Source organism: Macrotis lagotis, chromosome 6 (assembly GCF_037893015.1).
Source record: "Macrotis lagotis isolate mMagLag1 chromosome 6, bilby.v1.9.chrom.fasta, whole genome shotgun sequence".
NCBI lineage: Eukaryota > Metazoa > Chordata > Mammalia > Peramelemorphia > Peramelidae > Macrotis > Macrotis lagotis.
Genome location: NC_133663.1, coordinates 64,216,630 through 64,241,898, shown reverse-complemented (window position 1 = coordinate 64,241,898; position 25,269 = coordinate 64,216,630). Strand labels below are relative to the sequence as shown.

The following is a 25,269-nucleotide window of genomic DNA, read 5'->3' as shown; positions in this document are numbered from 1 at the left end:
CAGAAAACTGATTCAGGAGCAGGACTGAATCTGACATTCTTCACAGTTTATAGCTTTTCCTTTGGTGGTGTCTTAGTGACTTAGTGTCTTAGCCCTTTAGTGAAATCCAGTTCATGTCTTGTCTTGGCATCTCCTCCCTGATGTCATAGTCTTCTTCAAGAATGAAGTACAAATGTCATCATCATCAGTACAGGGCTTTTTAAAAGTCTTAGTGCAGTTTTCATCTTTAATAGCTTGAATAGAGGATGTTACCTTTAGGCAAAAGAGGTGTGATCATAATGTTTGATAGTTTGAAGCTGTAAACTCTGTATAGATTTTCATTGGTCAGATCTTAAGATTTTTCTTGTATTATGCTTGAAAATTAAAGTAGAGCTGGGATGATATCACCCAGAGAGGAATGTTTGAAGAAGTTTGATTTATGACTTATGGATATGACTAAAACTACCAGGATCCTTGAAGATTACATGGTCTAACACTCAGCATATCTTACTGATAAGAAAACCTAGGGTCAGAAAGGAAGGTGATTTAACTAACCTGCAGCTGCACAGCTCGGGCTGCATCCCAATCAGACCACATTTTGCACTGCTGCAATTGGTTCCCCATGATGGGGAAGACACTGATAAACTGGAGTAACCAAAGGGAGGGTAAAGGGTCTCAAATTGATGCCAGGTGAATATGATTTGAATGACAGGTGGTTTAGTGGATAGAATACTGAGTCTGGAGTCAGGGAAGACCCGAGTTCAAATGCAATCCAAGGTACTTATTACTGTGTAACCTTGGGCAAACTTGTTTTAGTTTTCTCATCTGTAAAATGGCAATAATAGTAGCACCTATCCTTAGAGTTATTGTATCAAATTTGATAATAACTGTAAATCACCTAATATAGTGCCTAACACATAAATGCATATAAATGTTAATTATTATCAGTATGAATTTTGAGAATTTATTTAACTTTGAAAAGAGATGATGGGGGAGGGAGGGAATAGCTATCTGCACATATCTGAAGGACTCTGATATCATTATGTCATCATAAAATGTAAAATCCATAAAATGTAAGCTCTTTGAAGAATAGGAATCCTTTTTTTTTTTTGGTCTTTGAAAATTCAGTGCCTTGCACACAGTAGTCCCTTCATAAAATGCTGAATTGGATGTAGTGTGGAAGAAACATTAGATTTGTTCTGCTTGGCCCAAGGAGCAGAACTAGTAGTAATGCGGTAGAAGTTCCAAAGTAGATTGACATAAGGGGAAAAAAATTTTTTTTTAACAATTTGAGCTCTCTGAAATTGAAATAGTTTGCCCCCTGAAGGTAGCAGAGGCCCTTTGAGCACAGACTGTTTCTGGTTAGGGATGCTGTAAAGGGCAGTCATTTTTTCATCTATTGATTGAAACTGATGGTTTCTGAAATCCTTTCTGTTATTTGAGATTCCAGGATCCAAAGTTGGATCTTCTTCACTTTGTTCTTCATGTTATACTATGCTACTTCTTGCATAATATGAAATTTTGAATTAATTATTTTGGGAATAAATACTTAGACTCAAGTGATCCAAATGGGATCATGTGAATTTTCACAAAGGAAGTCCAGTTAATATGAGCTACATATTTGGGGGTACTTCTGTTCTGTCAACAAGTAAGGAATGGTTTTTGACATTTCATCCTAAACTTTAACAACTGAACATAAATTCATATGTAATTTTCAACACTAGACAATTACAGTTCTTGGTTGCCTTTCTTGATTTTTTGGACATTTTTGATCATGTAAATTTCCAGAAAAGAAAGCTGAATTTGGAGCCACAAGTTTTGAGTTCAAATCCTCCCCTTTTACAACTGTTTCTACCCTTGAGAGAATAATTTAGCTTGTCTGGGCCTCAGTTCTCACATCTCTAAAATCCTATCAAACTCTATCTAGATCTATGATGCTATGACTGAGAAAAAAAGACTGAAATTCAATAATTCTCTCTCAGACCTGTTGCTTCTGATGCCTAAATTAATTCCATGAAGTCATTTTCTGAAGATGTTGGAAAATTTATGATAAACTTCTATAGCATATAGCTCACTATCCTTTTGATGGAGCCAGTATAGGGTGCTTAGCAGGGTAGGAAAAAAGCCCTTGTTCTGGAGTGCCTGGCATCTTTTATGCAGTTGTTTCCATTGTGTCTACCTCTTTCTGACCCCATTTGGGGTTTTCTTGACAGAGAAACTAAAGTATTTTGTCATTTCCTTCTCCTACTCATTTTCCAGATGAGGAAACCAAGGCAAACAGTCGAGTGGTCTATTAATAGGCTCCTCTAGTCTTAATATTCAAAGATTTTAGGACATTGAACAAAAAGCACAGCTTGCTGGCATCAAGCCAGTGTGGAAAAAAGGATTGGCCAAATGTAGCAACTACACAAGGATTTGCTAATATTTCATTTGACTCGCATTAGCATGTTTGGATATATAGTGAAAGGTTTTTATTACCAAGCTGTGAAAATATTCAAGTTTGTTTTCACACATTGAAGGCAGCCTCTTCATTTCAACCCTGGGATTTTAGTCAGTAAATCACTAAAGGGATTCTCTTTTATGGTGACTGACATTCTTAACCAGGAAAAGACCAGCTGGGAGAACTGGACTCAAAAGAGCTCAAAAATGAATTTAGTGGTGAGGGCCCTAGTCAGATCATCTTTTGAAAAGATCACATTAGGTTGTGAGCTTATTTATATTAAGCAAAATTTTACCTATCAACATGCACATTTATTAAATTAAGCATTCATATTATACATAAAAATTTACAAATCAAATGTTCATAAAACATTTATTATTATAACATATATAAGGTGCTTTGCAAACCTTACAGTGCTAAATAACTGATAACTGTCAGCCCCTTTCTCAAAGGACCCATAAGAGGGTGAGATAGTTTTTCACACTAATTAGGAGGCACCTGGTCATCAAGAGAAATGCCTAAACTAGATTAAAATGGAATTTGGGAATATTTAACAAGATAAATAAATATACAACAAAACATAGATAACATTCTATTTTAAACCTAAGTCAATATGCTGCCAAAGGGTATAAGTATGTATTGTTTAGTGCCTACCCCTTTTTGAATGGAGTTGGATATCACTACTCCAAGACTCTCACAGACTTAACTGGATTTAAGAACATGGTAAAACAGTCTCCTTGGCTATCAAATATATCACCTGAGAACTGAATATGTTTCAAGGAGGAAGGAAACTGAATAAATAAATAAATAACCAAACAAATAAATAAATAGGCTAATGCAGCAAGAACATATATTCCCTCAGTCAGTTTTGTAATTGAAAAACTCAATATGAATTATTTTCTTTCCCATTTTCTTCTGAGCTCAGTTTTGGCTTGCTTTGATAAATTTTCCATTTATTCAATTTTTTTTAAAAAAGAAATGACAGAGGGATAGACTCTTTAGGAATGGTAGAAGGATGAAATGAAGCAGAACAATAACAGTAGAAGCTAACATTTTTATAGTACCTATTATCTGCCAGACACTGTGAAGTACTTTATAAATATTATCTCATATGGTTCTCCCAATAACTTGGGTATGTAAATACTATTGTTATCCCCATTTTACAGCTGAAGAAACTGAGTAGATCAGAGGTAAATATGACAAGTAAGTGTCTGAGACTGGATTTGAACTCTCATCTTCCTGATTCCAGTTCCAACTCTCTAACTAGCCCTACAGATCCCCCCCCTACAATATAGGTGAGATTTTTATATTCCCCTCCTTTCCTCTCTGGAATACACATTCCTGGCTTCCTTGGATCAAAACTGAGGGTAACTTTGAGATGGGAGAGTCTTGAGAGCAGTGATACATGGTGCTGTTGCTCAGATTCCTGATCCAACATATGAGGAGGCAACCTCAGTGACCATACTTCCCAAGTCAATTCTGGATTGAAGGTTGGTAGCCTTAGGAGAAGAAGAATGCATTTGGAGAAATCTTAGAATGGCTACACAGATTAAGGAATGAAAGGAAGCAGGAAGTAAGTTACCTCTCTCATAATTCTGATATTGTTCTTTGGTTATTTGTTGTGTCCAATGCTTTATAACTCCATATGGGGTTTTCTTGGCAAAGTTACTGGTGTGGTTTGCCATTTGGTTCTCCAGCTCATTTATAGATGAAGAAACTGAGGAAAACAGGGTCAAGTGACTTGCCCAGGATCACACAGCTAGAAAGTGTCTGAAGCCAGATTTGAACTCAAGAAGATGGCATTTCTTGACTCAATTTAATACTTGTGAATTTAAGGATAAGATTTTTTCCCCTAGACTACAGTATTTGAAAATAATTTGAGAAAGTCCTTAATAACCTTTTGAATACTATAAACTATCAATAGGCATTAATAAAAATAGAGTTTTATTATTGTTCCCCTCCCCAGAGACTCTCAAATTAATTTTCAAATATCCCCTGAATTTTTCACAACAGCATGGAAAAAGAAAGGAGGGATGCAAACAACTTTCTTCTTATACAACAAACTGGATTTTAAATTCAAGCATTTAGATTTACCTTGCTCTTCAGCTGCCTACCATTCCCAGGGAATTGTTGCAAGGATTAAATAAAAAAAATGTATATCAAAGACCTCATCCTTGATATACAAAGGCATCATGTAAATACATTATTATTATTATTAAGTGAAGGATTAAATAAACCCCAGGTTCAGGCACCTGGATTAGGAATTCTCTCTACTAATTTCTTTCTTTTTTTTTTTTTTGGTAAGACAAACAGGGTTAAGTGGCTTGCCCAAGGTCACACAGCTAGGCAATTATTAAGTGTCCAAAACCGGATTTGAACCCAGGTACTCCTGACTCCAAGGCCAGTGCTTTATCCACTATGCTACCTAGCCACCCCTACTAATTTCTTTTTGTTAATTGTTTTTGGTGTGCATTTCTCAACTCAGTCACATAGGGAGAAGAGCAGTGGGTTCTCTTGAGAGCCTGTTGTTTTGCAGCATTATAGTCCTATGCTTCTATTGCATGTTCCTTTGCATGGACTGCATTCACCATGTTCCTTTGCATGGACTGCATTCACTGAGAGATCAGAGCTTAATGTATATCTTGGTATGACTGGGCCCCTGGGATAAGAAAACATTCACCAAGAGGTGAATTGTTGCCCGTTGTACATGAGGTCCTGCTCTTTAAGGAAGCAGTTATCCTTTGTGATCTTGACCTTATGACCCAAGCAGTCCTCAAGTGACTTGTCTGTCCACAATCACTGGCTATTCAGCCTGGGTTTAATTTGTTCCATGATTATTGAAAATGTTTTGAAATGTCTTGACGGTACATGATCCCACTGAAATTTTCTATGACAGAAGTGTTGTCTTGTTTAGAAAATATGTTCATTCATTTCCAACAGTGATAGCCTTGATCTTTCCATTCAGAGACTTTTACAGGCACAAGGGAGGGCAGGGTGCAGAGGAGACTGAACCTAGAAACATGTTGAACATAGAGGTTTGGAAAGGGTAACCTTCAGTCAAGTCAACCAGTGTCTGCTTGTGCAATACCCTGAGCAGCTACAAGTCAAAATGAAGCAGTCATCCTCAAATGGCTTCCATTTTACTGTAACTTTTATATAGTGCTGACATATAGGAGAAAAAACCCCCCTACAAACATTAAGGGGAACTAATATTAAACTATTTAAATGAACACATCATTAATTCTTCAATAATTTGTGATTTCATTGGTGGGCGTACTCCTTTTCCAATGCAAGAGTGAAACTGTAACCTAGGAGACTTATAGGAGTTGGTACAAGGGAAAATTCATACTCTAGCAGCCAAGTATGGTCACAAAACTCTGGATTTAGCTTATCTTTTTTTTAATGTTTTTGCAAGGCAAATGGGGTTAAGTGGCTTGCCCAAGGCCACACAGTTAGGTAATTAAGTGTCTGAGGCCGGATTTGAACTCAGGTACTCCTGACTCCAGGGCCAGTGCTTTATCCACTACTCCACCTAGCAACCCCCAGATTTAGCTTATCTTGATGTGATAGACTCAAACAATAAATAATTGCTCAGCTCCTTTCTAGCTTTGTCTAAACCTGCCAGTAATGAATGATACTTTGCTGGTTCAGCTTTCTGATTTTACTTCTCTTTCTTGAGTCATCAGTATAGGACTTGAGTGGAATAAAAGAAATTGGGGTCAAGAAAACCTCAGAACTGGAAGGGGGGTATTGCTGAAAGAACACTTTAAATTACTTACTGTTATCTAAGAACAAGGTATGATGGGTGGGAAAACTGGTAGAGTCTGACCTGCAACCTAGACTTAAGAGCATTTAGAGAAAAGTTGCATATGGCCCAAAATTCTTCAAGGGTTATGTTTAAAGTGGGATTGAGATGGGGTGGTCAATTTAGAATGGATGGAAAGCTCTCAACATCTGAAAATCACTTATCAAGAATAGGTTAAGGTACCACCTCATGCCTCTCAGACTGGCCAATATAACCAGAAAGGACAATGATCAATGTTGGAAGGGATGCGGGAAATCTGGGACAATACATTGTTGGTGGAGCTGTGAACTCATCCAACCTTTCTAGAGAGCAATTTGGAATTGCACCCAAAGGGCAACAAAAATATGCATGCCCTTTGATCCAGCAACACCACAACTGGATCTATACCTGAAGAGATTATGAAAAAGGGTAAAAATATCACTTGTACAAAAATATTCATAGCAGCCCTGTTTGTAGTGGCAAAGAATTGGAAATTAAGAGAATTTCCTTCAATTGGGAAATGTTTTAACAAACTGTTTTATATGTATGTCATGGAACACTATTGGTCTATTAGAAACCAGGAGGGGGGTGGCTAGGTGGCGTAGTGGATAAAGCACTGGCCCTGGAGTCAGGAGTACCTGAGTTCAAATCCGGCCTTAGACACTTATTAATTACCTAGCTGTGTGGCCTTGGGCAAGCCACTTAACCCCATTTGCCTTGCAAAAACCTAAAAAAAAAACAAAAAACAGGAGGGATGGGAATTCAGGGAAGCCTGGAGGAATCTGCATGAACTGATGCTGAGTGAGATGAGCAGAATCAGAAGAGCATTGTATATCCTAACAGGGCAACCTTAATATACTTTCTCATTCCATCTGTGCAACAATCAGGCACAATTTGGGAGTATCTGTGATGAAGAATACCATCTGTATCCAGAGAAAGAATTGTTGTATTTGACTTTATTAAAGATATTATTTGAGTTTTACAATTTTTTACAAATTTTATAGTTTTTCCCCCAATCTTAACTTCCCTCCCCCCATCCCCCCATGGAAAGCAATCTGTCAGTCTTTACTTTGTTTCCATGTTGTACATTGATCCAAATTGAGTGTGATGAGAGAGAAATCATATTCTTAAGGAAGAGACAAAAAGTCTAAGAGATAATAAGATCAGACAATAAGATATGTTCTTTTCTAAATTAAAGTGAATAATCCTTGAATTCCCATCCCTCCTGGTTTCTAATAGAACAGTAGTACTCCATGACATATACATATATAACAATTCTTTTCCACCACAAACAGGGCTGTTATGAATATTTTTGTACAAGTGATGTTTTTACCCTTTTTCATCATCTCTTCAGGGTATAGACCCAGTAGTGGTATTGCTGGAAAAAAGGGTATACACATTTTTGTTGCCCTTTGGGCATAATTCCAAATTGCTCTCCAGAAAGGTTGGATGAGTTCACAGCTCCACCAACAATGTAATAGTGTCCTGGATTTCCCACAACCCTTCCAACAATGATCATTATCCTTTCTGGTCATATTGACAAGTCTGAGAGTTATGAAGTGGTACCTCAGAGAAGCTTTAATTTGAATTTCTCTAATAAGTAATGATTTAGAGTAATTTTTCATTTGACTATGAGTTTTGATCTCATCTGTAAATTGCTTTTGCATATCCTTTGACCATTTGTCAATTGGGGAATGGATTTTTTTTTAATTTGACTCAGTTCTCTGTATATTTTAGAACTTAGTCCTTTGGTCAGAAACGTTAGTTGTAAAGATTGTTTCCCACTTTACTACATTTCTTTTGATCTTGGTTACAGTGAAAAATCATTCTCTTTTTAGTAATTTTGCTATCTCTCTTATACTTTATATTTCTTCCTTAAGGTTATGATTTCTCTCTCATCACATTCATCTTAGATCACTTCATACCATGGAAACAATGTAAAGACTAACAGACTGACTTCTGTGTGGGGTTGGGGGAGGGAAGCAAGATTGGGGGAAAATTGTAAAATTCAAAATAAATAAAATCTTTCTTAAAAAAAAAGAATAGTTCAGGTTAAAATAGACTTTTCCTTTTCCTTCCTTTTTTTCTTTCTTTTCCTTTCTTTTCTTTTCTTTTTTCTTTTCAAGGTACTACTTGGGAAGATTAGTAGATTAATGCTGCTGCTATGGTTTATATTGACTTAAGCAAAGCCAACAAAGTTTTTTTGTATATTCCTGGACAAACATGGACAGAGGTGGACTAGATGATCATAAAATTCAACAAATTTGGAATTGCTAGGATAATTGGACACAAGTTGATGTCAATTTGTAGGGTGATCAGCCAGGGATCTCTAGCTGACTCTGTGTACTTTACTTTTTTTTCAATAATAAATGAAAATGTGATTGGCAAACTTATCAATATTTCTGATGGCACAAAGTTGGGAAATATTAGATGACAAAGTCAAGATTCAAAAATATGTTAACAGTCTAGACAATTAGATCAAATCTAAAAAGATGATGTTTGATAGAAACAAATAAATGGAAAGTCCAAAGAGTTCCCTTGTTCAAAAACATCATCCTCACAAAAGGACAAGGTGCAGGTGGTGATCATTTTAAAAGGATTTAAGAGTTTAAGTGAACTCCCAGTTTATTACAAGTTATAAGTGGAAGATATTTCCTTTTTTTTATCTAAATGACACAGTAGACAGAGCCCTAGGCTGAGAGTCAGAAAGTCTGAGTTCATATTTGATCTCAGAAATTTACTGGCTCTGGCCAAGTTACTTAACCCTATCTGTCTCAGTTTATCAAGTCCAAAGTATTGCTATAATAATAGCAACTACTTCCTAGGGTTGTTATGAGGATGAAGATCAAATCAGATGATATATGTAAAGCACTTGGTCCTTGAGAGAGACAAGATGTCTAAAATAAGGGAGGTAATAATTCTGCATTGCTCAGCTGAATATTGCTCTGTGATATAATTTGAAATCTATACTTTTCATTTGTACTTTTCCTCATTCCCCAGGGATTTCCAGAATTTTTTTCTTCTAAATGAATATTGGTGTTTTGTATAGTTTTAAAAACAGTATTTCCTTGGTAATCTGACTGGAATGGCATTAAATCTATAAATTAATATAGGTGGTATTTTCATTTTTGTTATATTGACATTCTCTAAACAAAAGCAATAAATTGTTTCCTGATAATTTTTTCTACTGAGCATTTTATAGTTATATTTATACAAATCTCATATGTGCTTGACTGGTTAAATCCCAGATATTTTTTACAGTCTTTTTACAGTCTTTATCATTATTTTGATTGGAATTTCTCTTAAAATGTCTTGCTGATTTTGTTAGAATTGCACTGAAATGGGGTGTTTTATGGGTTTAGTTTGAATACTTTACCGTTGCTGACACTATTAATCTTTTAGTGAGTTTAGCTGCTACTTATATGAGGTTTTCCAAATATTTAATCATCTCATCTGAAAATAAGAATGTTTTATCTTTTCTTTAACAATAGTTATACCTTTGTTTTGTTATTACTGTTCCTAACATTAGATCAAACAATGAGAAAAGAGGGCAGCCTTGCTTTGCCCTGATTATACTGAGAAATTATCTGATATTTCTCCATTATAAAACTGTAAGCTCTCATTTTAAATATACTATTTTGGTTATATTAAAGAAGGATCCTTCCATGCCCATGCATTTGAAAGTTATTTTAATATAGATAAATGCTGGATTTTTGACTATGGATTTTGTTCTTGGTATGCTTATATGATTAATTATACTATGCTTTCCTAACATTGAATCATTCTTACATCCCTGACATGAATTCAACTTCATCATAAAGAATAATTTTCTGAATTTACATCATCTATAAAATTTAAAAAATTTACATCAATTTTCATTAGTGAAATTTATCTGTATTTCCTTTTTTCTGTTTCCTCTATTTCCTATCTAGTCATTAATGTCATATTTGTCTTATAAAAGGAGTTTAGTTTAGTGTTTTCCTTCTCTATTTTTGACAGTTATTTCTTATAGTATAGATACTTAATGCTACTTAAATTTTATCTAATGTGGGGTTTCCCCCTACTTTGGCAGTTGATTTGTGGCTTGCTCCGTTGTTTAGTTTCCTGAGATTGGCTTCAGTTCTCTAGTCCCTATTTGTTGATTTTCCTATATTGTACTTTTTAAAAGAAGTCCATTAATTCCCTTTTAAGTCTAAGTTTTACTGATGTTTAATTTTCTATAAATTTTTTTAATTTCCCTCTTTGTTGTAAATAAATTGGCTTGTATTTGCCTAATTTGATCTTTTTATACAATATTTCAAACTCAGTAGACAGAAATTGATATGACCCTTTAATCAATCAATCATGGAGCATTTATTAAGTGCCTAAAATATTCAGTCTCTGTGATAGACTCTGGGGATACAAACACAGTGAATAACATAATCCTTCTTCTTAAGGAGTTTACATTCTAACAGCAAAGACAAGAAGTATATGTATTTCTTCATTATGTAAACATTTATAGATACATATATAAATGTATACGGAATAAATCCAATAGGTTATCAGGAGAGATTTAGAAACCTGGAAAAAATAGGCACATTAGTACACTGGAGAAGCACTTCCTGGTCATAAAGAAATGATAACATAGTCAAGCTTTCTATGTCATATTATCTTAGCAAAAGAATTCTGTAGGATTTTTCACTAATATCTTTGACCCTTGGGGCTATTGTTAGCTGCATGCACTGAGAAGCTGTGGTTTATAGGAAACTTCCATCATACACAAGTAAATACATACCACACACTCCAAAGGTTGTTTAGTAAGCTCAAATAATGCTCTGGGTTCATAGGGAACTACATGGATTAATGCAGAGAGAACACCCAAATCCAGGAAGATCTAAAGTCTAGCTGCTGAGAATGATTCTGAAATGGCCATCATGAGAAATTAAAAACATTAGGAAGCCCTAAAATGATTTTAGACACAAAACCAAAAAATCTGTAGAAACATTCTTGGTAAGCTCTTAATGTTCATGACATATTTAAGAGATGGAAATAAAAAATAAATAGAAGACTCATCCCTGACTCACCCAATATCTTTTGACTCCGCCCTTCCCACTAAATGTTTTAAAATGCTTGTTCTGGAAAGAATTGATTAGATTTTTTGGTGTACATAATCTATGCCACATTTGGAGGGTCAGGGGGAAGGATTAATCTGATTCTCTCTGATTTATGTTCTGTCCCCCTACTAAAGCAAGGCTTACATATGACCATTCATAATTCCAGAGAACTGGTCCTGAAATATTCACAAGAACAATTCAGAAACCCAGGAAAAACTGGAGAAACAGTTCCTGGTTGGTTAGAAAGAGGTGGCAGCATGATCAAGCTTTCCATATCATATTATTGTAGCAAAGGAATTCTGTTGTAGGATTTTCACTGAGATCTTAGACCCTTGGGCTATGACTGGCTGAGCATAGTGAATATACAGATAATACAACTATACACACATATATATGAATAAATAAGCATATCTACATACATTTATAAGTATATATGTATATATTCACAATTTATAAAATTCATAGACAAAAATACAAAATTTCTGTCATTGAGAGAAATTATTTTGCTTGTTTATATGTTTTTATTTTAAGGAATTTTTTTTCATTTTTAATGGGATAGGGTTAGGAGAGAGAGAAAATATATTTTTCTTAAAAACAAAGGTAGTAGCCTGCTGCATATGTGAAATGCTTCATGAACTTTCAAATAAGGCCACATTATTATAGTTTTACTTAATTGTTTTGCTTTTTTATAATATTTAGTATTTACTTACAAAGCAGGAATAACCTAGAAAACAAAATCAGTCTTCAACATTTGTGTGTTTAACATTCATGACTTCAAGCATTTATTTGGTTGTTTTTATTAGTTACTTCATTTTTGTATTGACAACCATGCACATTTACAGATATGAGCAGTAGAAAAAAATGAGAGGGGCAATGCTTGCAGGTTTGTGGAGCAGCTGGTATCCTACTAGGTGCTTCATTGAACTTGTTCTCTGGTGCAGTGGATAGGAACTGGCCTTGGAATTCAGGAGGACGGGAATTCAAATCTGACCTCAGACAGCTGTGTGACCTTGGACAAGTCACTTAACCCTGATTGCCTTGCATCCAGGGTTGTCTCCAGTCATCCCGATGCATATCTGGCCACTAGACCTAGATGACTCTGGAGGAGAAAGTGAGGTTGCTGACTTAGTACCCCCTCACTCAAATCCAATTCATGTGCTTGTCATGACATCACCTCCCTGACGTCATGGTGGTATTTGATAATGAAGGACAAATATTATCATCATTATCATTATCATCATTATTATTATTATTATTATTACTTTTCTGTTGTAAAGAGTTTCCAGGGTACCTAGATGACACAATGGATAGAGTGTTGGCCCTGGAGTCAGGAGGACCTGAGTTCAAATATGGCCTCAGACACTTAATAATTACCTATCTTTGTGACTCTGGACAAGTAACATAACCCTATTGCCTTGCAAAAACCAAATAAATAAATAAATAAATAAATAAAGAGATAAATAAATAAATAAATAAAAAGAACTCTCCATGCATTCAACATGTAGGAGTTGCTGTCTAGATCTTACTAGTCTCAGCATCTTTTAACTAAAATCACAGCAACTTCTCCCTTGCTTTTCAGAAGGTAGACAAGGTAGAGAAGTTTACAGCAATATAATAATGTTAGAAATTAATGTTTTTAAAGAGTTATTTCATGATTACTGTGTTAGAAAAAGTCATTATCAGAACTGCTGTTTTGTTATAAAGAATTTTATGTATTTTCAGCAGTCTTTAGTGAAAGATTACCGTTTTAGTGGTTTTGGGGAAACTAATCTATTTCTCATAGGATCACTGTATATCAACATTCGTGTTTTTTTTACTTCTGCAACATTTTTTAAGGAACATTACCCTGACAAAAATGGAAGATTGACTGTGTAATATAAAAACAAAACAAATCACTAATGCCAGAAATATAAAAAATGCTTATGTGACCTTATTTCTTTTCAGACATTGATTACAGTCCAGTAGACTACAAGTATCCTTCTTAGCTATACTTCTTCAAGAATAATAAACCCCCAGTAATTATTTGGAATAGGAAATTCTACCTGAGTTGAATTATTTTGTTTTTCTTTTTTGCCTTGCTGGACCATCATTTCTTATTATAAATTACTCAGTAGTTCTGGGGCTACAGAAGTCAAGTGCTCCTGTAATGTATCCCAACTGTCTACCATGCTATACAGATGGGTGTCAACAGTATGGGTGCAGAGGGAGAGGTGGCACCTAGTACTCTTGAACACTGGACATTTCCAAAGTGTGGCTGAGAAACCAATTTCATCTGTTGCATTTCTTGGTTATGTCCATTAATTTAAATTTAACTCATTCCTTTTATTTTTTCAGGTGCTTATGTATATAGGTCAGATTTCCAAAGACATCCTGAAGTGGCCCCGGCCTTCCTCCCCTCCTGTCGTGAAACTAGAAAAGAGGTTAGCTAATGAATTTGGGATGCCATCTACTCATGCCATGGCGGCAACATCTATCTCTTTCACGTTCCTCCTCTCTTCGATGAATCGATATGAGGTAGGATATAGCCTTACTGATGATCCTTCTGGTACTGAGGCTAGAATTACAAGAATCAAAGAAGCTATTTAGAACTAAAAGAGCCCTTAGAGTATACCTACTAAGCTTCACAGAAGAAGAATGTGAAATACAGAGGACTTGCCCAAGGTGATGCATTTGCTATTTCTTCTCTAGTAGATAGATCCTTCTTGTGGAGGAGTATATAGGAAGAGTGGTGCTATATTCACTTTAGGAGGACAAATTTTTATTTGAGCATTTTCCCTTAAAAACAGCTTGAGTAATTCATAAAAGAGTGGCTAAGGCACTACCCATTAAACCCAATAAAACTTTGTCTTTAAGTATTATTGTTCTCAGTCTCATAACCAGTCCTATATTTTATATTTTAGTCCTCTTGGGTTTTACTTTGGAACAACTAGTTATACTTAAAATGTTTTGTAATCTGAACAAATGGCCCCTAAGGATTCAACTGAAACCACCAAATTTATTTGGTCATGTTGTCTTTAGTCCAAAGTAGTAAGCAGCCATCACTCTGGTTTCCAGGCCCCTTCCACTCATCAATTCTAATTGATGCCTTCAAAGCATTGCTTAGGAAAGAACTAAATGGGATTAAGTTTACAACATATTTGCTAAGAGATTAATAAATGTGATGGGAAAATGTGTTAATTTTTTATGATTATGCAATAGCTTGAATGCTATTTTTTAAAAACTTTAAAAGGTTGCTTTTATTTTTTTATCGATATATTTTGCTTTTACATGACCTTCGTTTCCAAATATATCCCTCTCTCCTCTCTTACCCAGAAGCTATCCTTGTAACAAAGAGTAAAAAAGAAGGGAGTGTGGGGTATAGCTCTGAAAAACAAGCAGTACATCATTTGAACCTATATACAGTATTCCACATCCATAATCTCCTCGATCTTCCTCATTGCCCCCCCCCCCCCATGGAGGGAAGTACCTTTTTTTTTAACTCTTCTTTGGCTGGAGCAGAGAGGGCAGGGGCACTCTTTAACAGTTATGTGACACAAAGATAAAATAGTCATTCCTTCTCCCCTTTTAGAGAAACATTGCCCTAAACTATATAAAATGTCTAGAGATGACTCTTCCTACTTTGAACATTTTTGACTTTAGTTAAATCTGAATGAGATACCCTCTAAAAAGAAATTTTTATCCTTTTACCCACCCCTTTCCCCTTCCCTCCCCAGGGGCACATTTTAGTGCTGTTTAGCAATTTAGTATGTTACTTAAATCAGAGTGATGAGTATTTTTTAAAATTAGAAAGCAAGAAAAAACATCCTTCATACATATAGTATTTAAATGTTGGCATTGCCAGTGTCTGCAATTGCTCTCAAACTTGTGACAGAATATTTTATGAGTGATGTGAGGCCAAGAGCCACTTGTGAGTGAGGCTGCAGCTAGAGCAGCCTCCAAGCTTGCTGGAGATTTTTGTCACCAGAGAATCAAAAAGCAAAAAGGAGACTGACCTCAGGTAACAGGTTCAGCGGGTCTAACTTGAAGACTACATGGAACCTTTTTTTGTTTTAAAACACTTTTAATTCATATGTTGTAAAAACACTCTTGATTCTTTTTTCTTATATACACAATATTTTAGTTATCTAATTCTTGTGCTTTTCTCCTAATAAATAGTTCTAAACATATGCACATGGCTCTGTGTATATGGATTAATGTTAATGTCTAAAATTCCACCAATGTCAGTATTAACTGGCTAATTTTAACATGAATGTGGCTAAGCATCCAAAACCAAATGAATGTGAAATTTTAGAAAAATTCTCTAAAACATTGTCATTACTAAGTGAACACAATAAAGACAGGAAATCATTAGCTCTTTGAGTATAGGAATGACATCTTTTTAGGTTCAATTAATGATCTAACTCTCCTTTTGTTCCTTACATGGCCCCAGACCTCAGTAGATAGCTAATGTTGAAAATAAATTGAGTCTGGGAGTAACTAGGTGGCACAGTGCATAGAGTAGGAAGCCTGGAGTCAAGAGAACCTGATTTCAAATCCTGCCTTAGGTATTTACTAGTTGTATGGTCCTGGGAAAGTCACTTAACCCCTGACTGCCTCCCCTCCCCCCCCCAAAAAAATTGAATTGGGTCTGGACTCTAGCCATCCCAGTTGGATATATTCATGTAGTTTCCTGGGTCTGGTCTGCTCTTCCTAGATCATCCCACCAGAAGATAGCATCATCTTCTTGCATCAAGATTTGCAAAACACTGTGTATTCACAACAGGGGTCTTCATGACAGCCTTAGATTCTCTGAAGTAGATGCATTATTATCCCCTCTTTACAGATGAGGAATCAGAGGTTGAGATATGCCAAGGCCTACCCAATTGACTAGGACATTATTCCAAGTCATAATTCCCATTCTTCCTGACTCAACTCCAGTCCTTAGTCCCTGCATTTCACTTCTTTTCCCATCACAAATAGATGTCACCAAAATATCAATGTTATAAATCCAGGAAACTGTCATTTAGAATGTCCAGTTGTCAGCACTGTCAATGCCTAACTTCTTTGGAGCCAAGAGAATACGAGCTTAAAGAAAAAGTGGCAACAGAAATTCCATTTATTTCAGCTTAGCCATTTCAGACATGAGTCTGAAGTAAAATGTGATAACTTCACCCATAGATATCACCTGTCTCCCTTCATTCTCTTCAGTTCCCTAGTTCTTATCCCTGGGTTCATATGGCAAGATTGTTAGTGTGGATAATTCTAGATGGGGGCCAGAAAGCATAACTCACTGGGCCATATTCATACAATGCTGGAATGTTAATGTCAAATACTTTGCAGCTTCTCTTATTTCTTTTCTCCCTCTTTCCACAGTACCCCTTTGTATTGGGACTGATGCTGGCCATCTTGTTTTCTACTATGGTATCTCTTAGTCGAATTTATTCTGGCATGCACACAGTACTGGTAAGAATTTGTTATCAAGTCTAGAGGTGACTTTTGGAATAGAAATTGAATAGGATAAACACATTATTATTCAGTTTGTTTGTATTTGTAAAATTCTTTTCCACTTTAACGAATCTTCCCATCATCCCTGTGTTAAGTCATTTTGCAGGACATAAATATCCATGGCAACCAATTTCCTAGATAATGTTAACATGGTACCATATTATCATTATCTTCATTGGTACTTGAAAAGTGATTTTTTTAATTCCCTTGGTTTTTCTTTTTATGGCCTTTCCATCACTCAGTGCCATATTACTCTTCTCTCTCTCTTTCTTACACACACACACACACACACACACACACACACACACACACACACACAGTACTCCTTATAACAAATGAGAACAACCAAGCAAAGAAAATCAACACCCAGGCCATGTCTTGGAAAAAACAAAAAAAAAACATGGTGATTTTTGTTACTGCTTTTTAAAATTTAAATACATTAAAAAAATTAATGGTTTTCAGCCTTATATACAATCTCCTTTTTATATTGAAATGTTTATATTTCTCTAAGCTTGTTAGATTCATAATAGCAAAAAAATTAAAGAAATAAGTTATTTTCAAAAGTTCCTCTCTAGCTAACTATTATTTCCAACTGTGAAAAAGTAAAAGTTGTCTTTATCAGATCTCATAAAAAGAGAAAAAAACTCTTCTTAGCTTTTTGTTGCTGCCCAAAATATATGGTGGAAATATAATTCATATTTGTTGAATTTAATTGTTGATTATTGCCGGTTGCTATTGTTTTTTGAGGATGAGGGAGGTGAGAAGATATGGGAAAAGAGACTTTTTAATCAACAGAAGCTGCAATATTCAGTGAATTCTGGAGGAAAGGGGTCTGTCCAAAATTATTAAAGAAAGAATCAAGAACTAAGCCGTGGTAGACCTAGAAGGGGAGAATGACTTCAGTTATTTGAATCCCCCTTGTTTGCCTCAGATGAAACAAGACAGGATTTTAAACACAAGGAAGAGGTTTTATGTCCTTTCTTTGTGTGGCTACTGAACTTAATTCTGAGGGAATCAATAAGGGATGTTGAAACAACTGGAGTCATTTCTAGGGCAAGGGTAGCTCTGGTCATGGGAATATTGTCTGACCAGCACTAGGTCTTAGCATTTTAGATACTGCAGAGTCTTCTCCTTCTCTCTTAGTCCCATCTCACTTGAGCTAAACAGGAAGTGGTAAAATCCAGGGGGGAATTGGGTGGGTGGGGGGAGCAAATTCTCAATTTGCTACACTGGTGCTTTGGAGGGTAAAGAGGCTGCTCCCAAATATGTTTATAGTCTTAAATATGGAATTAAATAGAGTTCTCTTGGGTTTGTTGGCATTTTTGTGCATTTTTTGGTGGGGGAGAACTATTTTGAATATCATTAGGTTTAAATTAAAAAACTATCTTACGAATTCAATTTAAAACTAGCATTAAGGTATGTATGAGAAACTACAGTGGAAAGTATATAAAAGGAGCAGCTAAGTGGCGCAGTGGATAGAACACCAACCCTGGAGTCGGGAGGACCTGAGTTCAAATGTTGCCTCAGATATTTAATAATTGCCTAGCTATATGACCTTGGGCAAGGCACTTAAGCCCATTGTCTTAAAAAAAAAAGTTGAAAGTATGTAAAAACTAATTCAATAGATTTGCAACAAAGCATTTCCTATAATGGGATGGTTTCTTGCAAGGCAGAAATATTGAATTCCTCCTGAGGGACAAAAGTCTTAAAGAAAGACTGGTACTCTCAAATTGAAGGTGAGGGTGATTTTCCTCCATTGTTTTTCAACCTTTCATCCAGCAACTTCAGACTTCGACTCAACTGATAGCCAATGATAAGGGACTTAGAACCCAAACAATTTTGATAATGCAAAAACTATATCATATTTAGAGCAGCAAAAGGAAAAGAAAATTCATTGGAAAAAAGGATTGGAAGATTTAAGTCTGGGGCTTATTAACAGGATGGAGTTCAATGTTATTATATTTCTATGGAAGGTATAGTCCAAAGAGAGAGATGAACTTAAGTCCTGAGACTTGAATTTGGGATTTGGGACTTAGGACTTGGGACTTGGGGCCTGCAATTTTCTAACTGTGTGACCTTGGATAATTAATTTACTAATTTTCTGATCTGCAAAATGAAAGAGTTAGACTAGATTGTATCTGAGGTCCCATCTGAGCTCTAGTCTTGTGATCCTTTAACATGAAAAAGAAAGTGAGGTGCTAATTTTCTAAATAATAGTACTCTTTGTAAGAGTTCTCTCCCTTCCCCTTCCCCTAAGGGAGATTGTAATGGAACACCTGACAATGACAAAGAAAATGTAAAATTGCTGCCACCTCTATATGTTCTCTTCAAGTACAATTGCAGAAAAAAAGCCTAGATTTGGAGTCTGAACAATAATAATAATTAGTATTATACAGCACTTTATGGTTGGCAAAGCGCTTTCCATGTTGACTTATTTTATGCTTATAATAACCTGCAAGAGAGATGTTCTTATTATCATTCTATTTTACAGATGAGGAAACTGAGGTACACAGTGGTTAGGTGATTTGCCTAAGGTCAAACACTTATTAAGTGGCTAAGGCAAGATTTGAATTCAGTTCTTCTGAACTCCCTAGTTTAGCTGCCTTTGCAATGCCTAACCCACAGAAGCATATAATAGGCTCCATTATGCTAAACAGCCCTAGATTCAAATCTTTCAATTTTCCTGCCAATCTCCCTCGTTTCACTAATAATAATCACCTGGGTTCTGACCTCTTCTCAGAATCATACTGGACTCATCTGTCAAATCAGAAGGACTTGCTTTCAAGCTTCAATTTCAACACATTTGAGCTTTGCCCCTCAACTTCTTTTGTAAATGGGTATTTACTCTAAGTACCTTATAGAGTTGTTGGGAAGGAAGAAGTTGATTGTCCAAAGCAGAAACATAGGGACACCCTGAGTAAAGCTGGGATTGCCTGGCATCATGGGAATGCATTCCTATTGGCCTTTACCCAGGATTCACAGTGAATGGTCCTCCTGGGCACGCTTGGCCCCTACTTTATACATGCCTATAGAGAGACGTGGAAGTTGTGATTAGGGGCACGACACCAACAGCCTTTAGAAAAGAGGCTTACTGGGAAGTCATACATGGACTGATACAAAGTAAACTGGGTAGAACTGGGTGTATTGTATGTACTAAAACAATATTGAATTGATCAGTTAATTATGAAAGACTTAGCTACTTTGCCCAAGGCAATGATCTAAGTCAAAGAACCCATGATGAAAAATGTTCTTTGTCTCTAAAGAGAGAACTGATATACTCTGAGTGCAGATTAAAGAATAATTTTTTGACTTTTTTTTGCAACTTGGCTAGTATGGAGACATGTTTTATATAATTTCACACATCTAACTGACATCATATTTCTTACCTTCTCAATGGGTAGGGAAGGGGTAGTAGGAGAGAAAATTTGGAATGCAGAATTTTTTTAAATGAATGGCAAAAACAAATTAATTAATCTCTTTAGTGAAATAAGTAAAAGGATTTTTAAAAAAAGACAAAACATGCCAGAGCTAGCAGGAATAGCCTTCTGGTTACTTCAGTTAAAAATAGCTAGGTGGTCTAGTATATATAAAGTGCTGGGCAGAATCAGAGAAACTCTGAATTTGAATCCTGCTTCAGAAACTTATCTGGGTGACCCTGGTCCCAGTCTGCCTCAGTTTCCTCATCTGTAAAGAATGGAGATGATAATTTTATCTACCTCACATGGTAGTCATGAGAATCAAATGAAAAACCATGTAAAATATGTTGCAAACCTTAAAGCACTCTTCAAATGCTGGCTATTATGATATAATATTTGAAGGTTTGCAAAACATTTGACAGGTTATCTCCTTTGATCCTCACAATAATCTTGTGAAGTGTGGGTACTCTTATTATCCACCTTTCATAGAGAGGGAAACTTAGGCTAACAGAGGTTAAATCCTCTTTAATTTTAGTGCTTTCTCTCTGAGATTATTTCTAATTAGTTCTGTCTCTCTCTTGTTTGTTTTTTGGGAGGCACTTGGGGCTTGTGACTTGCTCAGACTCACACAGTTAGAAGCTGTCTGAAGCCAGATTTAAACTCAGGTCCTCCTGACTCCAAGTCACCTAACTGCCCCCGCCCTTATTTTGTTTGTAGTTATTTGTATGTTGTCCTTACCATTAAACATAAGTGTGTATATGCATTCATCTATGTGTACTATAAACATGTGTGAGTTGTATTGCACAAATAAATGTGTATGATATAGGTGTGTATATATATACATACATGCAGCTACCCATACATATAGGCATTGCATGTATGTTTGTATGTGTGTGCATGTGTGTTGTATATATTTGTATATGTATTTGATATGGTTGGAAATAAAGAACATTGAAAAGTTTTCTAAGCACTCAACTACCCATAAATGATACAAAACTCTTTCCTAACTCAATGGTGAATTGGGGGGGGGAGTGTGTAAGTGGGTAAGGGTATGCATGTTCTTCCTCTAGTATGCCTAAACTACTCAGCCTAAGTTGCCAGTCATTGATATATTGAAGAGAATGGGGGAAAATGGCAGGAGAGGGAACAGAGAGCAGTGTACATGCTACCCTATACTTAATTTCATTTAACTATTAAATTACTATTCTTTTTAGGGCTGCCAAGATTTTTTTTTTAGATTTATCAAGGCAATGGGGTTAAGTGGCTTGCCCAAGGCCACACAGCTAGGTAATTATTAAGTGTCTGAGACTGGATTTGAACCCAGGTACTCCTGACTCCAAGGCCAGTGCTCTATTCACTGTGCCACCTAGCCGCCCCTTGCCAAGATTTTTAAAAATTGCAGTTCCCACCATTAATTACTATCATATCCTATTCACTATTTTTCCATGATCCTGGATAAAAATGTATATTTTTCTTTCTGGGTTTTTTTCTAAGTCATTGGGGGTCACAGTGCTTCCCACACATTCTAGTGACTTATTTCCTAGGAAGTATATCACTGAACCCCCCCCCCAAAAGGGTTCCATAATTCCTTCTCTATACAAAATAAGAAATGATGAAACAGAGCAGCCCATTTCTCTGGCTGAAATAGGATTATAGGCTACTTCAAGAGGCTAAGATCTAGATCTAGTACAGAGCAGAAGGTGGCAGAGATGGTACCAGGCTAAGCCACCTGTTGATTGTGGTTGGAGAACTTGGAAAAACCACTTTACAGCTCAGTAATGAAGCACAGAGTCAAGCCATCAGGCTATATAGAACAGAGACCCATGGACTATGACCAAAGAGAAGATCAAGGTCAAACAAACCCCACAGGAACCAGAGATCACAAAGAAGGTTGAGGTTGGAGCCTAGGGAGTAGCTTTGAGACCAGAAACTCAGCAAAGTCGATCTCAGACAGGTTGCTTCTCATGTTTTTCCAGCTATATCAGGAACTAGAGACCAGGTTTCTAGGGACTGCCTAACCCAGCCTTGAGATTAGGGAACTCATCCATTGCAGCTTGCTACACTCAGCAGATTTTTACTTTTGATCAAGTGTTTTTGTTTCTTCTTCTAAGCATGCTTTAGGTGATTTGCTCTTTAAAAATGTTCGGTATTAACTATTCCTTGGTTCAGCATGACTGCTTATTGAGGATTTAGAATGAATGCCAGATGAATAAATGAATGATGAATAAAAAAGAAAAATAAAGATAAAGAAATATAATCCAATGTAATAAATTAATAAATTAACAATAATAAATTATTGACTTATCAACTTATGGAATGAGTTGATTATTATTCATTATTGTTATTTACATTCATCAATTTGTTATTATTCTTTTGCTCAGTCATACCAGAAACACATAAATCCAAAAAACAAAGGTATTTAATTAAGATAAGAAACAGGATAAATAAGAAGGAAGGAAATCAAATACTAAACATCTTTGCTTCCACACAAAGGAATGCAATCTCCTTATACGTTATAGTACATTCTCAACTCATTTGTCAGATTGATACTTCCTAAAGCACTTCCCCCCAATTCAATAATATCCAGTGACTCCCTATCACCTCTAGGATCAAATAAAAAATTCTTTGCTTGACAAATTCAAAGACTTCAAAATCTTGACCCCTCCTTTCTTCCCAGTTTCCTTAATTTAAAAAAGCCAAGCTCTCCCACTGAATCCAGGGCCATCTCCAGTCATCCTGACCACTGGACCCAGATGATTGTGAAGGAGAAAGTGAGGCTGTTGACCTGCCCTATCCCCAGCTTGCTTAAATCCAATTCACCTGTAAGTCAGGTACCATCTTCTTGATGCAAGTCCTTCCAGAACAAAGGATAAGCAACAGGACCTAACTTCCTTCCAGGTTCTCAGGAGTCTATTGACCAGGTACTTGCCTGTAATACTTCATTCTCCTGATTCAATAGTTTTTACTTAATTGTCCTTCATTCCTGGAATGTTCTCCCTGGCTTTCCCAGGCTTCCTTTCAGGTTACCTTCTGCAAAATGCCTTTTCTAAGTACTTCCATCAAAGGCTATCCCAAATGAATCCTTTATATACCTTGCTTGTCCATAATTGCATGTTGTCTTTCCAATGAGTGTGAGCTCCTTGAGAGCATGGACTGGTTTGGTTTGAGCACCTGTTATAATGATTGGCACATGTTAATAAATACTATTAGATTGATTGACTGAAATTAAAACCTAATTCCTTTGATGATTAAGGATAATGGAAATGAAAGGCATTTCAGAATTTATTCTCATGAATGGATACCTAGAAGTCAATGCTTTCTACTTGAAATCTTTCCCAGGATTTCCTTTGGACAGGGTGAAGGACAAAGGAAAACTGTTACCATGGTCTAGATTCAATATACTGCAGTTTGGAACAACATGACCATGTCACTCTATAGGCCCAGATTCTCTTTCTCTATTCTGTCTATAACTCTACCTCTCACCTTTCCTAGCTTTGCTGTTTCACCATTTTTTAAGGTTTTTTTGCAAGGCAAATGGGGTTAAGTGGCTTGCCCAAGGCCACACAGCTAGGTAATCATTAAGTGTCTGAGACCAGATTTGAACCCAGGTACTCCTGACTCCAGGGCCGGTGCTTTATCCACTGTGCCACCTAGCTGCCCTTCACCATTGTTTTTAAACCTCTTCTCTTGTAGTGAAATCTCCCAGCTGTCTGAGTCCACAGTGGCTGATCTTACAAATGCAGTCACTTAGGCATAATCCAAGCATAGGAAGCAAATGGAAGACATAATACAGAGAACTTGTCCCAACAATCAATGTTAGTTCAAATCCAACCATTATAGGACCTGAAATCGTATAGATTTGCCCTTTCCTTATGACAGAGTGCTTCTACTGGGCTGTTAGGTAGCCTGGTCAATAGATGTTGTTATTAAGTAGCTAACAACCAAATTGGCCAAAAGCATAACATCAAATTCTGTGGTACTTCAATAAAGTTAATTTTTTTTATTCTGAACTTAACCAATACAAAATAAAATGAGATAGAATAGGAAAAAGAGAACTTAATATGAAATTACATTTTTCCATCCTTGGCTTTTAAAGTATGATAAATTCAATTGTTTTTGTAACTCCTTTTCTTTCTCGTCTATCCTGTGTTTAACAAATTGTTCATCTCTTCTTCCTTCCTTTGTTCTGTTCTTTCTCTTTATTTTCCTTCTTATTTTCCTTTTTTCTCTTCTCTCCTTCCCCCTTTCTCCTTTGATCTCTCTCTTTTTTTCATTCCCTCCCTGCCTCCTTTTTTCTTTCCTCCCCTTTTCCTTCCTTCTTTTCTCCCTTCTTTTACTCCTTTCTTCCTTCCATACCACCTCTCTATGCCTCCAATTGAAAAAAAAAACTCTTGAAACAAACATACACAAACAAAACAAATCCCAACATGCACCATGTCCAAAAAGCTATGTTTCTTTCTCCATCAAAGATAGAACTTCCCATCTCTACTATAGATAGCAAACCTGTTAAGGTAAAGGATTATTTTTTCTGTGCTTTTTCTAACCCATTCTCCCACCATCACCAAGTACATATTTTGTTTATTGTTGACTTTTAACCAATGAATCATTTTTAACACCATAGGTATTGGATAAGAATATTTAAAATTATCAAACAAAATGAAGAAAAGAGGGAAATTATCCATTTTTTTCTTACCTTTTTTTTAGGTTTTTTTTTTTTGCAAGGCAAATGGGGTTAAGTGGTTTGCCCAAGGCCACACAGCTAGGTAATTATTAAGTGTCTGAGGCCGGATTTGAACTCAGGGACTCCTGACTCCGGGGCCGGTGCTATATCCACTGTGCCACTTAGCTGCCCCCCTTTTCTTACTTTTAACATAAGAAATATATTTCTACATTTGCAATCAAAGTTTTATTTATCATATAGATCTTAGTTAAAAGTCCCCTTAAGACTTCATTGCTTTTTAGTATAGAAATATTATTTTTATATTGATTTTAAAAATATTGCTAATAATGTTTTGGTCATCTTCAAATGCCTTAATATTTGTGAATACTTGTCACGTAGAAGAAGCTTAATAA

The 25,269-nt window shown here is 36.0% G+C and overlaps 1 protein-coding gene across 1 annotated transcript in view; it reads left to right on the top strand.

Annotated features, from left to right (window-relative positions):
* The window catches only part of SGPP2 (sphingosine-1-phosphate phosphatase 2), a 133,825-nt gene that overhangs the window by 85,584 nt on the left and 22,972 nt on the right, over positions 1-25,269 (top strand). The window contains exons 3-4 of the mRNA XM_074191272.1: positions 13,631-13,810; positions 16,649-16,738. Coding sequence (XP_074047373.1) covers positions 13,631-13,810; positions 16,649-16,738 — 270 coding nt within the window. The remainder of the gene's footprint in view (positions 1-13,630; positions 13,811-16,648; positions 16,739-25,269) is intronic.